This window comes from Phocoena phocoena, chromosome 10, assembly GCF_963924675.1.
Source record: "Phocoena phocoena chromosome 10, mPhoPho1.1, whole genome shotgun sequence".
Classification (NCBI taxonomy): Eukaryota; Metazoa; Chordata; class Mammalia; order Artiodactyla; family Phocoenidae; genus Phocoena; species Phocoena phocoena.
The window spans coordinates 37,895,030-37,909,866 of record NC_089228.1 but is presented as its reverse complement, the minus strand read 5'-3'; the positions used below and the strand labels follow the sequence as shown (position 1 = coordinate 37,909,866).

Below are 14,837 nucleotides of genomic sequence, written 5' to 3'. Positions count from 1 at the left end.
AGGGGACCGCCTTGACCGTTTCCCTCCGGCGTGCCCTGCAGGCTGGCTGCCCGCCCCACCCTTCCCCTGAGTAGGCCCTGGCCCAGCAAACTGCACCAGGTGACAGGAAGGCTGGGGGACCTGGTTCAGGTGCCAGCCTCCCCCATGCTGGCAGCTTCCTTAACACTGAAAGCTTTTCTCCCCAACCTGCCCTTAAGGTTGAGAACCATCCTCAAATCCAGCAGCTTGTGAGTGGAGAGGCCCTGGTGGTGGCGTTTTGGGGAGTCAAACTACTTGGGGGATGTTTGGCAGATGATCCCCCAAAGCAGGTGGTGAAGAAGAGAACCAGCCCTGGGGTGGGGGTGTTGGGGGAACTTACAGGAGCTGAGTCAATTTTTTTCCACTGAGAGCGGAAGCATCCCAAGTGTGACAGAGTGGACAATGTGTTGATGTGGGTGACTGCTGGGGGGATGGGCAGGGCCTGGGAGGGTTCTGCAGGGTGCTCTCCTGCCAGAGGATGTTCCTGGGTGGATTTCACTAAGATGCTGCAGAGTAAGGGGCTCCTTACCACATGGGTGAGGAAAGGGGTGTATTCCTGTGGGAAGGAGGTGCCCATAACGCGGCTAGCTCCCAGGAGGGCTACAGCAGGGTCCCAGCAGACCCCTCCAGAGGTACAAATCTGCACACCCTCAAATCACCCTGAGCCTACCCGCCCCCCGACCCTACCAGCCCACCTCCTTCATGCCCAGGCCCTCTCTCCTAACAGAAGGCTGTGTAAGACTGGGGGACTGGGGGAGATGGGAACATATCCTAGAGTCTACCCTGATGACCAAGGAGTCCAGGACATGGCATGGGAGGGTGGTGTCCCTGGACCACTGTGCTGGCTCCACAAGGGACACAGGCCTTAAAAGCTCCAAGGCTGGGGGCCCCTGGGGAAACAAAGGCCAGACCAGACTGTCCCAGGGCAGGGACACTTCCTCAGGAAGGAAGGAAGTGAGCACAGCCCAGTAGGAGGGAGTGGGGAAGCACAGCCCAGTAGGAGGGAGTGGGGAAGCACAGCCCAGTAGGAGGGAGTGGGGAAGCACAGCCATGACCCCCATTGTTTCCAGCTTTGGGGTCAGCTAGGGCAGGCCCACCACAGGGAGTTCCCCCACACTGGGACAGTGGTGATGGGCTGCCACCCAGCATGGCAGAACCCTGGCCTTGGGGCAGTCAGTGGGAGGGACAGTGGAGGACGACGATAGGGCCTTATGCCTGGCATCTTATTGGGGAAACGGGAAGGTGCCCAAAAAAAACTGCAAGTCTAGGCTGCAGAGGGTGATCCTGCTTCACACTTGACAAGTTTAAACCTCCAAAAGACAGGTAGGCCAACTTCCCAGACCCAGCAGCCTGTGTCCTTGAACTCCCTCCTCCCTTGCTGGGAGATGGGCTGATGGCCAAGGGCTAGGCCTAGTAGAGAACCAGCCTCATAGCAGGACCTGAGAAGTGTAGGCCAAATGTCCACAGGGAGCAGACTGCAGGTGAGAAGACAGGGCAGAAAGGACCAGAGGAAGTATTGGGTAGCTGAGCTTTACCTGCTAGAACAGAAGCCCCAAGCCTACTCTCCTGGTAGTGCAAGTAGGTTTGGGCTGCAGAGCCTTGCAGTAGGTCAAGGGCAGTGGTACCCACTTGGCTGCTGTCCACCTAAGGCTGGGCCTTGGAGGTCCATGGGGCTCAGGCTGTGACCTCACGTGGCATCAGCTGGCACAGCTGGGGGCAGGACAACTGTTCCAGACCTATGTGTGGTCACACTCTCACCTCAGGTCAGGCAGATGGGGCCAATCCCTAGTGAGGTACTCCAGGGCCTTCCAATTCCAGGGGTCCCCGCTTATTGAACACAATACACAAGTACGAATGGCTCTCCATCCTGAGGGGGTCTGCAATGAGGTCTGTGTGAATACACTGCCACCTGCTGATTGTAGCTGGAATGGCCGCAGGCTAGGCTCATGCTCACTCTGGGCCTCGCTGGAGATGTGGGCAACAAGAGTCCCCCACCCAGGCCCACCTACTATGCCCAGGTGGTGGTCTAGATACTGGGTATCAAGCCTCAGAGATGTCATTCTTGTATGCAGGGTCTACAAATAATTTTATTGAACAAATAACACAACAGCCTTCCTAGATTGAGGGCTACCCTCCCCAAGCCATTTCTCACACGCTTAAAGAACAGAGTTTGCACAGTAAGGAATTAAAAAAAAAAAAAGTCATTTTTATGTAGAAATCAGACTCTGCCCCAACATCGTGGACTAGACTATTTACAAGCTTTCACATTTTAAGTATTCCTTTATGATTGTTCTCTCCTTTCTGTCCCTACCCAGGGCTCCAGTACTTTTCTCTTACTGATCCTGAAGGGATGGGTATACTGTAGGGGAATGGGTGGTGGGCTCCTCAGAGCTACTGGCACCAGCCCTAGGGTGCTGTCCCTTATCACAGGGTGGTGGATGTGTAAGGGCAAGGGGGATTAGACATAGTAGGTGGGATGTGACAACACCCCATAGGCACAGGCATCCAGAGCCCTTCCTGATCCCCATCCTATGCCCTCTCAGTTGGGGTAGGGGTCAGCAACTAGTTGCAGTGGGGAGGGATCAGCCCAGCCCGGGGTAGAGGGAGAAACCTCCCACACCTATTAACAGCCAGCAAACTGTCCATCCATCTGGGGGTGGGAACAGATGGGCAGGTAGGCAGGAAGAATCAGGCTTGTTCTGCCCCCAGCTTCTGTCCAACACAGGAGGAATCGAGGTAGCAAACGGCTGAAATGCTCCAACGAGAGGGTAAAGGAAGTGAGGGAAAGGAAGTTCCCACTTGTGTACAGCTCCCACAGCCCTGGGGCTGGAAAAAGGCAGACCTTACTTGTAAAGTGCTGTAGCCTCCAGCAGGGCTGGGCCCTAGGCAAGCTTGGAAGAATGCAGGCCAGGCAAGGGCACAGGAACCAGGCATTCCTGAACAGCATATGCCCTGCCATGCTCCTTGTAGGGATTGCTGGGAAAGGTGGACTGGTAACTCCGCCATCAGCCCTTGCCAGCCACCAGCCACCTCTTGTCCACATACAAACCAACACCCAACCAGCATTGTAGGACTGCCCTGCTCACAGTTGAAGGTTCCGGGCCAGTGGAGTTTATTCACGGTTGTGGCCCCAGCCTAGGTTCCTCAGTGGAAGCCACACCTTGAGCCTGGGGGTTTCTTGCTGGGGCAGGGGGTGTTTATGCCTGCCACCCCCCAGGCTCACACCTCATAGAGGATCACAGGGAAATCCACGTGGATGCGGGGGGGATCCAGCTTCACGATGCCCTGCCATGGAAACAGAGGCTAGTGAGGGCCAGCTCAGGGCCCCTACTCCAGGAAGCCTTCCTGTTCCTCCCAGCTCCTCCCCCAAGAGCCCCCACCACAAGAGCAGACGCCATCTGGGTCTACCTCCACACAATCAACATAGGCTCTATGACCACTGCCCAGCCCCTCACCTGAGGAATCAGGTTCTTATGTACCCGCCTCAGCTTGGCCCGCTTCTGCCCGTTCTTGGTGACGATTGTCTCCTCATAGAACTCGTGAGCCAGATCCCCATCCTCGTCATAGAACATGGAGCTGTGCAGAGGGAGAGGGGAACAGGCTGGGCTGGAGCCCCAACCTAGTCATGGCAAATGCCACAGATCACAGGTAAGTATGCCCTCCCCCAAATGGGGAGGAACAACCTTGGTGGGAGGAAGGGAGGTTAGTATGCCTGGAGAATCCCTTGCTTAGTATCTGGGGTATACTAGAAGGAAGTGGGGAGTGGGGTGGTGGCCAGTGCTACTCTGTCAGATTATGAGAAGAGAGGCCATACCAAAAAATCACTGGTTTGTTCAGCGAGAGTAGCCGTTCCATCAGGCCCTTGCCTTCACCCAGGGCTTCTAGAGTGGGCAGGATGGTGGCCTGGGCATGTTGGTCTCACTCCAGAAGACACTGCTGGCCCAGGGCCAAAGCCTGAGATAGCAGATGCCTGAGCTAGGAGGGAGCCTAAAGGGAAAAAGCCTGCATCCTCCCCCATCCAGGTGGCTGATGCAGCCAAACTGCCACTGTTGGGGTCCCCCTAGTATCTACAGCCAAATCTCCAGCATCACCTGAGTGTCACTCCCCAGGGTCCATCACAGCCAGGCCAATCTAGTACTCCTGTCTGGGCCGCTTAGGGGAGGGGGGAGGTCAGTGCTCCAGATCTGGGAAACATACCTGGGTGAGGGTCTTTTTCCCCAGGCCCCATCCCCAACGCTGGGGACCAGTCCTGCTTTCCCGGCCACTACCCAGAGAGGTCCAACCCCACCACTGTGGGGAACGGAAACAGACAAAACAGAGGGTCATTCTCCCCGAGAGAGAACTGGAGGTGAGGGAGGATAGGAGCCTTCAGCTTGCAGGCTAGGATGGATGGGATGAAAGGAAGAGGTTCTGAAGTCTCAGGGAGGCCCTATCTTAGCTTCACCGTGAGGAGGGCCTGCCCAGGGACAAGCCTCAGGCCCACTCTTCTCCTCGGGAGACCTTCAGAGCAGCCAGGCCGCCAGGAACCGACTGCTCGGCTTTCCCCACCCCTTGTTCCTCTGGGAGCCTGAAATATGGGAACCGTCCTGACTCGGGTGTAGGGGGTACAGCGGCGGGAGCGCCCCATGACGCGGGGCACCCAGCCGCCCGTCTGTCCTCCCGGGGGCGGAACCCCACGCCCTTACCCGCGGCGCGTGAATACGAAGGGGGGCACGACTCGGCCTCGCGGTCGCACCAAAGCTTGCTCAGCGACAGCCGCCTCCGGGCCGCCGCCCCCCGCCGCCGAGGCGAAGGGCCACAGGCCCCGAGCTTTGGAGCCGCTGGCGCCCATGTCAGGGCCGCCGGCGCATGGCGGGCCCCGCGGCAGCTTCGCTCTCACAGGACCGTCCGCGCCGCCATGCCCCGCCTAGGCCTCCGCTCGCAGGTGCCGCCGCCGCCGCCTTCCGCAGGCTCCGCTGTCTCCACGGAAACCTCACTTCCGCTTCCGAACACTGCGTATGCTCCTGCCTCTGATTGGCTGCTTCTCTCGTCGGTCCGCGGGGCTGGGCTAATAGCTGCCCTCAGATGCTAGGTATCCCAGCATGCACTGCGAGACGCCAGGTCCCAGCAGGCCACGCCCTCTCCAGCTGGGGCAGCTCAGTCTGGAAAGCGGTGGCTGTGTCCTCCACCTGGTTTCTTCAGCTTGTACTGCGGCTCCGAAGTCCCCGACCCCCAGAGGTCAGGCTCAGCGAGCCTGCCCAACCAAAGCAGCACTTTAGGGCCTGACCCTAGGCCAGTTTGGGCAGTGCCCGTCTGCCCTCATTCTATACCCACACCGTTTTTACGATCCCCACTGTGGCACGTGGCAAAGAAACTGAACCTAAGGAAAATTAAGGAATTGGCTTAATGTAGCTGTATATCTACATTCAGGGCTGAAGAACTTCAAATTCAGAATTCTTTCCAGATCCACCAGAAGCCATGCTTCATGAAGGCAAGAGTTAACATATCTGTACCTTCGGTGCCATGAGCAGTGTCTGATCCACAGTAGTTATCTCAATATTTGGTGAAGCGCCTTCCACAGCTTGGAGCGTGTGGTTTCCCTAAGCTCTGGCTGCAGCCGATGTTCTTTCCCCCACCATGACCTGAGCCCCGGGGTTTGAGTGATGACTCAGTATATATCCATACACCACATCCTTCACAAATTTGTCCCATAGTCCCACTTGAAAAGGTGCTCTGAGCCTGTCCATCAACCTCGGCAGCCACTGGCATGAGGGGCAACTGCAGATGAGGGCCCATAATAAAGAATCCAAAAGCAGGAGAATTCTTAAATCTTTATTTAGCCAATTCTCTCAGACCCCAGGCCCTGATGACTGTCACCCCCACCCCTTCCCCCACAGGAGGCATTCAACTGAGGCCACAAAATATTACATACATTCGCACACATCATCAAAAATACCCAAGGGAAAGACCCTGGCTTTGACTGGCAAACAAGGCACAGACCTGGGACAGTGCCCACACTCACACAGACCCTGGCACAGGGACATCCTCCTTGGAGGAGGCAGAGGCACTGTTGTTGCACCATGAGCCAGCACTCCCTGACCCCAGGGTGTGTGAGGAGTCAGAGGGTGCTGTAGAGGGAACCCTAGACTCTTTCTTGATGCCTGTCTTACCTTAAATACCCACCCTCGGTTCTGACAGGACTGTCCTGAGACCCCATCCAAGACCCGAAACACACAACCTTTCACCATAGGTGAGGGCCCTCATCCCTGCAAACATGACCCTATTCTGTTCGTAGGGTCTCCAAGATTCTCATATCTGAGACACAAATTAAGGAGACTTCTGTCTCCTCTACCCCTGCTGCAAGCCTGGAGCAGCTTCCCAGGGCAACCCTGGCCCACCATGACCCAGTACACAAAGGGCAGAAGGATGTAGAGCCATGCTCTGCTACACCCACTGGTGGACACAGGGGGCCAGCTCCTTCGCTGTTCTCTGGGCTCATTCCCCCAGCAAGAGAGGGCCTCCATGCACACTCATTCCTCGGGCCACGTGGCCCTTTGCACACTCACACGGCACGCCCTTGGCGCTGCCTACTCTCCTCCTTCCACCCAGGGGTACGAGAGGTCACCCCAGGGGGCAGGCATGCAGGGCTTCCTGGATCTTCTGGCGGCAATACGAGTACTTCTGCAGGATCTGGCGGAGATGTTCCTCTTCCTCCCGCTGCAGGATGCGTAGGAAGTTGTGTAGCTCAGGCATGCTGAAAGCATCCCACTGTAGGGGGAGAAGGGAGACACAGGCTACAGCAGGCCACTGCCAAACCAGCAGGCTCTCCCCAAAGAACACCAGTGCATCACGATCACACAACTAGGATGGGGCTTTCTAATGTCAGGTTCTTGCCTGAATGGTCTGTGTTAGGATTCCCAACAACAATCCATATAGAAGATGGGCCCCACAAAGTAGGGCAGTCACCTCGTGGACAGGCAACCAAACCAAACATTCCCTAGTTACTTTTGAACAGGTCATGCCCACTCTCTCTGAGTTTGATCTCACTCTGCAGATGCACTACCTTGGAGCTGTACAGCTTCCAGGTAAAAGGTTCTAATGCCTGAAGCGGGTGCCTGCATGTTGTCCCGTGCCCATCTGTGTGGCTTTGACCTGGCCTGAGATCAGAATGCCATCAGATGGACTCCTGCATCTCCTGAGGACTTTCCACAATAGGAAAGAGCAGTGCGCCAAGACAGTTCTTCCTGGCTTCTTGGGACAAGCCCTAGACCTTGGCATGAGTTTCCTGGAAGCCTTCACTTTAGCTATAAGGCTCATGTACTCCTGGAGAGGCTTTGCAGGGTTTGTCTGCAGCCCTATTCCTCTTTCAAGCCTGCAACCCCCCAGTCCTGCCCAGTCACAACCAAGAAACTAAGGAGGGCTGTTACTCACGTTCACCTCCCCAGAGTCATTCTCCTTCAGGACAAAGCTTAGGGCCTTCTCACTGGGCCCTGCAAGGAGCCGTAGCCGTAGGGGCTGCTCATCATCTGACAGCTTCCGGAGGTACACTGAGAGCCAGGCAGGGGGAAGGGAGTGTTTGATTAGAGGCAGGCCCAGCCCCCTCAGCTCCTACGTGCACAGGCACATGCATATATACCCTCACACATGGTGGGGTGGGGTGGGAAGCCCACCTTGGCCATGGCGCTCAGCCCGCTCAAAAAGTGCAAACTTGCGGGGGTCATCCACCACCAAGAACTTGCGCAGCAGGGCCTCGATGACCTCGCGTGCCCGTGTGCGTGACAAGACATGCAGGTGCTTGACAGCATCCTTGGGCAGGTAGAAGGAGGTGCGGCGTTTCACAGCTGTACCCCGCCCTGGGCCCCGCCGGGCATCCTGCAAGGAGGGTGGCTTCTTGCTGGCGGGAACTGAGACAGGGCGCACCAGCTTCAGTTGAACCTTGATGAAGCCCGTGTAGGAGCCATCCTTGTTCTAAAGAGGAGAAACCAAACCATGACTAGATGCCAGATGAGATGGAACAGATTTGGGCACTACCAGTCCACTTGGGGCTAGGCTGGGTGTGAATAAATCACTGCTAGGGTCTACCCAAGAATACCTCAGCTGTGACCCTTTGGGCATCAGGCACACAGTTGGGTTCCTGTCTCTCTCCAAAACAGGCTGTCAACTCACCAGGCTCATGAACAAGTTGCTGTTGATCTGGCCATTGTACTCCTTGATCTTCTGCTCAATCTCAGCCTGAGAAAGGTCAGGTGTCTCCCACTCCACGGGCTCATCCTGAAAGATGGGCAAGCATGGACATAGGATCCTTATGAAACCCATTCCTCTGCAATGCATGTCACGGGCAAGGAGGTAAGCCCTGGGTGGACCACTCTGAAAAATGGCCTGTGGGAAGCCTTTGGAAACTGACAACAAAGTTTGAGGCCTGATGAGAAGAACCCATCACTGCCCTTGGTTCTGCATGCTATGGATGGAGACAGCCAAGGCAGAATCATTTGGCTTCTCTGCCACCTGCCTGGAGCCTCCTCAGCACTGGGTGAGGCCCTAAGAATACCTTAAAACCAAGGCAACGAAAAACACAAGGCTAGGAGCCAGGAAAAGATCGGGGACTCTGAAAAGGAACAGCTTGATCCCAGCACCCTAGTTGGATGGGGTCAGGGTGTACCCTGGAGAAGACAGTCCACTTTGCCACTCTGCCCTGGCCATGGCCCACTGCAGGGTGAGAGGTATGGGGAATGGTACACACCAGGAGCTCAGCCACCAGTGGGCAGGAGGAGAAGGGCAACATCTACAACCTTAACCTCCTTGGTGAGGGACTTGGGCCAGCCCTTCATGTCTCAGACATAGTGAGGAATCCACTATGACATGCCATTTGATCTTGACCCAATCTGCACAAAAGGCAGCTTCAGGCCAGGCTCCTATCTGCCAGAGGTTGGCATGGGCAGCCTCCTGGTAAAGCCTGTCCCACAACTTCCAAACAGGGAGGCTTATGTACCTCCTCTCTGCTGTCTAGAGGTTTAGCCCAAAGGTGTTAGCTTTACCACTCAGCCCTTCCTCTGTTCCTCCAGGGACTGGATTCTTGTCTGAAGGGTGGAGTATGGGCCAGGGCTTCTGCCAAACTCCCTTGGTCCCATTGCATCACCCTTACCTCCTGTTGACGTCAGATAGGCCCTAGTAGGAATGAGAGTGTCACAGACACAGCTGAGATCATCACTGACCAATGCCTTGTCCCAGGGGAGTTCCCATCAGAGGGTCTCCTGCAGAATAAGCTTAACCTTGTGCTCAGCTCTGAGCCCAGGACAGCCAGGCTTCTTCCTGACTACTGCCTTGGAGCCCCCTAAGCTTAAACCATCTCAAGGGGACAACAGGAAGGACAGGTGAGGGGGTAGGGTAGGGTAGAGTCCACAGCCTTTTAGCAGTATGCTCTTTACCTAGAACCTGCTGCTGTTCAGTGGCCAGCAAGTACATGGCACTGAGGACTGAGACTGGGGGAGGGGTGGGAACTGCACCCTATTTGCTTCCCCAAGTTTCCAAAAGTCTCCTAGATGGAAAAGAGCATTGAGAAGTGAAAACTCTAGGAACTTCCCTGGTGGTCCAGTGGTTAAGACCCCACGCTCCCAATGCAGGGGGCTCAAGTTCCATCCCCGGTCAGGGAACTAGATCCTGCATGCCGCAACTAAAAGATCCCGCATGCTGCAACGGAGATCCTGCGTGCCACAACTAAGACCTGGAGCAACCAAATAAATAAACAAATAAATATTGAAAACAAAAAAACTCTAGCAGAAACCTTGTTGGAGACAGTGGGAAACCCTGTAGGACTAGTAAGAACAAATGGTCTGGACCCTGGAAAACAAGGGATCTGGGAGGTAAAATAAGGGCTGGAGGTTGGGAATAAAGGGTGGATGTGTTTGTTCAGGCCCAAGGAGAGGGCCTGAGACAGGAAGAAGTACCCCAGTGGGAAGGAGTGTCAGGATGGAAGGGGTGCTAGGGGCAGGAGGAAAGCTGAGCAGACTAGTGCCAGGGCAAAAAGGAAGAGAATTCTACTTACAGAACAGGGTGATCAAAGAGATGGCACTAACTCATTCCCCTTCCTTGTGATGGCTCTGAGCTCTAGCCTGGGTCCTTCCTCTTCCCTTCCTGGGTTATCCAGGAGCCCTGAGCTGGGATGCAGTGACCTCAGTTCCAGCTCCTTCCCTTCTCCAGGTGAACCTCTCTCAGTATCTTTATTCATAAAACAAGGGACTTGGACTGGAGGTACTGCACTGTCCTCCCAGGATTCTAGAGGAGGAAGAGTATCTTTTTCCATTTTCCGAAGCTGACTGCTGGAGGAGGATTCCAACAGCTGTCCCAGAGGGATACCATGGAATTTCCCTTCTGTGACACTATAGCCACCCACCTTCTACTCTGCCACTGTCCATAGTGACTGATGGTTTTATTTTACATACAACTTGGGACTCCCCAGCCTCCTTTTCAATTGGTTAGTGTCTTGTGGTTTTCTCACCTTTCCACAATGGAAGATGGCTCAGGCCTGAGTGACACACGGACAGTCCCAGGGATCCACACTCAAACCTTGCACCCAAACTCTGGGCTCAGCTTTCCAGGTATAGAATTTTCCCCTAAAGAGTTATCCACAACTCCCTTTTCTTGACTCATGTAAGGAATTCTGCCCCACTGCTGCCAGGTATACTGAACTTTACTTCATGGTCCCCATCTCTCTTTCCCGATGCCCTGGCCAGGGTGCTCTTCTGAGGTGTACCATCTCCGAAACAGTGATCTGAGCCTGGCGGCCACACTCATGGCACACATCACAGAGGTCTCTGATGATGGGGACACCTGGGAGACTCCGAGAGGCACAGCTGCTCCAGCACTGCAATTTATAGTCCTGGATTAGTAACCCCTATCTCTCTTGACCCCTCTCAGGGCATTTTACAATCTAGCCTTCCCCACCTCTTGTGGATAAAGTGCTCCTGGATGCTTACAGTCCAGAACAAGGCTTCCTTCCCATCCATTCCCAGATCCCCTTTCTCCAGGTCCGCTCTAACTTTACTATATATGCTGCCCAAGCGAGCACTCCTGGTCCACTTTAGAGGAGGGGAGGCTCAGAATCTTCCACAGTCCAGTAGCTGGTGACAGGCCAGGACCGGCAAGAGATGGGGACCAAGCTGCCTACATCCAGGAGTGCAAACGGAGGGACCTGGACCTTCCCTTGCCTCTCTCTTAAACACCCTTCTCAATTCCCGGCGAGGACTCCTCCCCCTCCACTTCCTCCTGGTCCCCCAGAGAGGGGGTGGGAGCGCCCGCACGCGGAAATAGAGGTGTTAGTCTAGACTGCGCAGTCAGCCTTAGTAATCGGTGGATAATGCCTGTCCCTGGTCTACCCCATGCCACTTAGCTGCTTCCCCTGGTTCAACCGGTCTGTGACAGAAACAGCAAGGTCTCAGCTCTCAGTACCGACGCGCTGAAAGCCCAACACACGGTCCCGAGGGCTGGCCCACGCTCACGGCAGGCAACTCGACCCAAGGGCTGCCCACAAACTCTCGACCAGGCAACTTACTGGGGAGGAGCGGGGTCCCAGCGACCGCCCCCAGCCCGCTTCCCGCAACCCGCGGCCCCCACCTGATCCCGGCGCGGCCTGCGCGCCAGTGAGGTACGCGCTGTGAAGTACTGCTCGAGCTCTGAGTCCGAGTCCTCCTGGCTGCAGTAACCACTGCTTGTCGTGCTACTCCAGGTCATCTCGAAAGAGGGAGTCCCCGCGTCCGCCTCGCCCATCGCCGCGCCCGCCGGTTCCAGTGCGCCCGTAGCCTCCCACCACCGCCCCAGGCGCGTGTGCGCGTGCGCCGGAACCAGTGTCCGCGCCGCAACCGTTAACACTGAAACGTAGACAGCGCGGATCTAGCTCTCATCTCGTTGGAGGACGAATGTCGAAGGGCGGGGCCACACGCGCCTCGCCTCCAGGAATGATCTCATCGCTCTGGCAGCTCAGCTCAGCTCCGCCTCGCAGGCCCCACCTCCCACAGGAAACTAGTTGGAACTTGTGCGCATGTGCACCAGCGTGGCCTCAAGACCGGATGCGGCTGTGGGAAGGTGCGGAAATTGTGCTTGCTCGGAGCCTCGGTGGCTCCGGGCGGTAAGGGCCGAGTCAGCACCACCGGCACCCCTTCGAGCCCGCGGGCAGAATTAGCTACTCTCTGCCGCCGGGAAGTCGGCTATCAGAACGTTCATTGCGCGTAGCGCCAGGCGGCCCTAGGGAACGCCGGCAGTGTGGCCCGCTCGTCAGCGCATACCTGCCTTGCCTGTAAGCTCCCCGGTCCCGCGCTCACCACATTCGTGTCCCGCTCCAGCGCCGGTTCCCAGCCCAGGTCTCGGGGTCCGCAGCAGTCTAGGCAGACGAGCGCGCGGCAACGGTAGTGGCAGGTGAACTTGCAATCTGCAGAGAGGGCTGGCCGTGAGGCAGAGGAACCCCAGCACCAGCTCGGAGAAGCGTCCCGAGGGCAGAAGCGAAGCCTCGGGGTGAAGGCCGTTGCTCGCGGTGTTCTGCATGATCGGCCTTTTTTCAGGCCCCGTTACCGCCCACTGCTACGCAGATCTTAGAGTTGGTCCCCCGGCGTCTTGAAACTGGCGGGAAGGCCTCAGGCGGTTAGGGATCCAGGCCTGCTCAACAGTTGCATTTCTAGAGCCTAGGGCAGAACTTCCCCCTTCCTCATTATCAGCGTCCCTCCCTCCGCCCATTTACTTGAAGGGAAAAAATTAAAAACTTTTAACCCAGTGGCCCCCCTCTAGTTGTCATTTGTTTCTACTCCCCTCACACCAAAAACTTACCAACACTGGTCTACAAACACTCTTAATTCCTCGCCTTCACCCTCTACCCATTCCGGTCAGGCTTGCCCCTCCCTCCAGGAAACTCCTGCGTACCGCCGAATCCGGCGGTCCCGTCTCCGTCTTCACCTCCTCAGCATCGTCTGATGCTAGCTCCCGGGGGCCCCCATTACCCCGGTTTTCCTCCCACCCCCCTGCAGCTCCTGCTCAGCTCCTTTAGTTCTGTTTCAACTTCTAGATCTAATGGTGGTGTGTCCGAGGCTCAGTTCTGATCGCTTCCCTTCTCTGTGTACGCTGACCTACCCCAGATCCAAGGCTTCCATCACTGACCTCCCCACTGAGATCAAATCCTATGTGTCACTATCTTCATTTGGATGTCTACTAAACATTTCAACCCAACATGCCCAGAATTTAACTCACTTTCCTACCCCTTTTAATTCTTCACTTTTCCTCATCCTTACCCTTGCCAGTGTTCCTCAGCTCACCAAAAGTCGCTACCATTCTCCCAGTTGAGGCAAAACAAAACAAAACCACCCCAACTCATCCTTGATTCCGCTCTTGTTTCTGCCTCTGACACACACCCAAATTGTCCTGTTTTTCATTTCCATGGCCACTTTATTTCTCCTTGGGAACACTGCTGTATCCGAGCCCTTGTTCATGCTTTGTGTTCTGTCACAACTCCCGTGCTCCTCCCAGCTGAATAAAGGACAAACTCCTGTACTAGATGAGAGGGTCTCCAGGCACACACAGGCTTGGGACACCTTCCCTAAGTTCCTAAATGGGCCAGAGCAGTGATTCTCAACCCAGGCTGCACATTAGAAGGATCTGTTTTTAAAAATTGCTGGTACACTCCCAGTGATTGAATCAGCAGGTCCGTGGTAGGGTCCAAGCATTGGAGGGCTGTAAAAGCATTCCAAGTGATTCTAGCTGGTATATAGCCAGTGGGAGAGCAACCTCTGCTTGCTGGTGATTCCTGGGAGGGCAGAAGCACCAGCTAGTGTGTGGCTGTGTTTCATGTTTTAGCACCTGGTTGACTGAACTTGCAATAGGTATCTGCTAAATACTCAAAACTCCTGCTTGCAGGGGGCCCACCCAAGGTTCTGACTTTTTCCAGGCCTTCTCCCATAGGTGAGTAAATTCCCTTCACGGCAAGGATTCTGCAGCAGGACTTGGCGAGTGAATCTTTGGGAAGGGGCGGGTGTGGGAATATGAACTCAGAGACTGGTAGGCACAATGCCTTTCTCAAGAAGGGCCAAGGCACCCTTTAAAATTGAAAGCAGCACCTTGTTATTCACAGGCAACAGCCTCTGCCTATGTCCCAGACACAGGTGGAGCTTGGCAAGGTTATAAACCATCGGCCCGCACTCTCTTATGCTATGGGGTAGAGGTAACGGACCTCGTCCGTGGGAACCGAACCCGCCAACCCCCTCCGTCCCAACGGCCCTCAGCGACGGTGCTGCCCCTTGGCCACCCGTTTGTCTCCCGCCAGCGCACAGGGCCGCTACTCACGTGCGCACTGCAGGCCCTTGCGCACGACGCCCCAGATGAAGTCGCCACAGAGGTCGCACCATGTGTGCGTAGTGGGCCCCGCGGGCTGGAAGCGGTGGCCGCGGCCTGGGACCAGCTGCCTTGCGGCGTTGCGCGCTGTGCCCGGCGCAATGCGCAGTGCGTTGGCACGCTCGAGCCGGGTGCGGCCCGGGGCGGCGCACCGCGCGGGTGCCAGGTCCCGCAGCTCAATGAGCTCAGGCTCAGCGGACATGGCCCTGTCGGGCCGGGAGTCCCGCCGGCTCTGGGCTCAAGCGAGCGCGGGGCGGGCGGGGCAGCGGGGCGGGCCCCGATGCGGTGCCGCCCCCGGGATTCAGGCAGAGCGGCGGGAGAGCGGAGGAGAGAGGCGCAATGGAAACCTGGGCGCCCGGGCTGTGTCGGCCCGCAGGCGGAGTGGGGCGGCGGGCTCAGCGAGGGGCTGCTCTCGCGGAGTCCCCGCCCTCCGTTTCCTATCCTCCCTTCATCTAGCGAGCAATTCCCCTCCC

General features: G+C 56.5%; 2 protein-coding genes across 5 annotated transcripts; both read right to left on the bottom strand.

Moving 5' to 3' along the window:
- Positions 1-2,085: 2,085 nt before the first annotated feature.
- Positions 2,086-4,959, bottom strand: TUSC2 (tumor suppressor 2, mitochondrial calcium regulator). Its single transcript, XM_065886205.1, has 3 exons — positions 4,704-4,959; positions 3,474-3,594; positions 2,086-3,303 (listed from the first exon to the last, which is right to left on the bottom strand). The coding sequence occupies exons 1-3, from the start codon at positions 4,847-4,849 to the stop codon at positions 3,238-3,240; spliced, it is 333 nt and encodes a 110-aa protein (XP_065742277.1). The 5' UTR covers positions 4,850-4,959; the 3' UTR covers positions 2,086-3,237.
- An 855-nt stretch (positions 4,960-5,814) lies between these two features.
- RASSF1 (Ras association domain family member 1) lies at positions 5,815-14,592 on the bottom strand. 4 transcript variants are annotated; one of them, XM_065885214.1, is made up of 6 exons: positions 14,317-14,592; positions 12,312-12,418; positions 8,164-8,268; positions 7,668-7,965; positions 7,429-7,544; positions 5,815-6,765 (listed from the first exon to the last, which is right to left on the bottom strand). In XM_065885214.1, exons 1-6 carry the CDS (start codon positions 14,564-14,566, stop codon positions 6,619-6,621), a joined length of 1,023 nt encoding a protein of 340 aa, XP_065741286.1. In that variant the 5' UTR covers positions 14,567-14,592; the 3' UTR covers positions 5,815-6,618. The 4 variants fall into 4 exon arrangements, with proteins under 4 accessions (XP_065741286.1, XP_065741287.1, XP_065741284.1 ...); XM_065885212.1 differs by having other exon boundaries at positions 6,619-6,765; positions 12,312-12,430; positions 14,317-14,566; XM_065885213.1 differs by having other exon boundaries at positions 6,619-6,765; positions 8,164-8,282; positions 12,314-12,418; positions 14,317-14,566.
- Between the last annotated feature and the right edge of the window lie 245 nt (positions 14,593-14,837).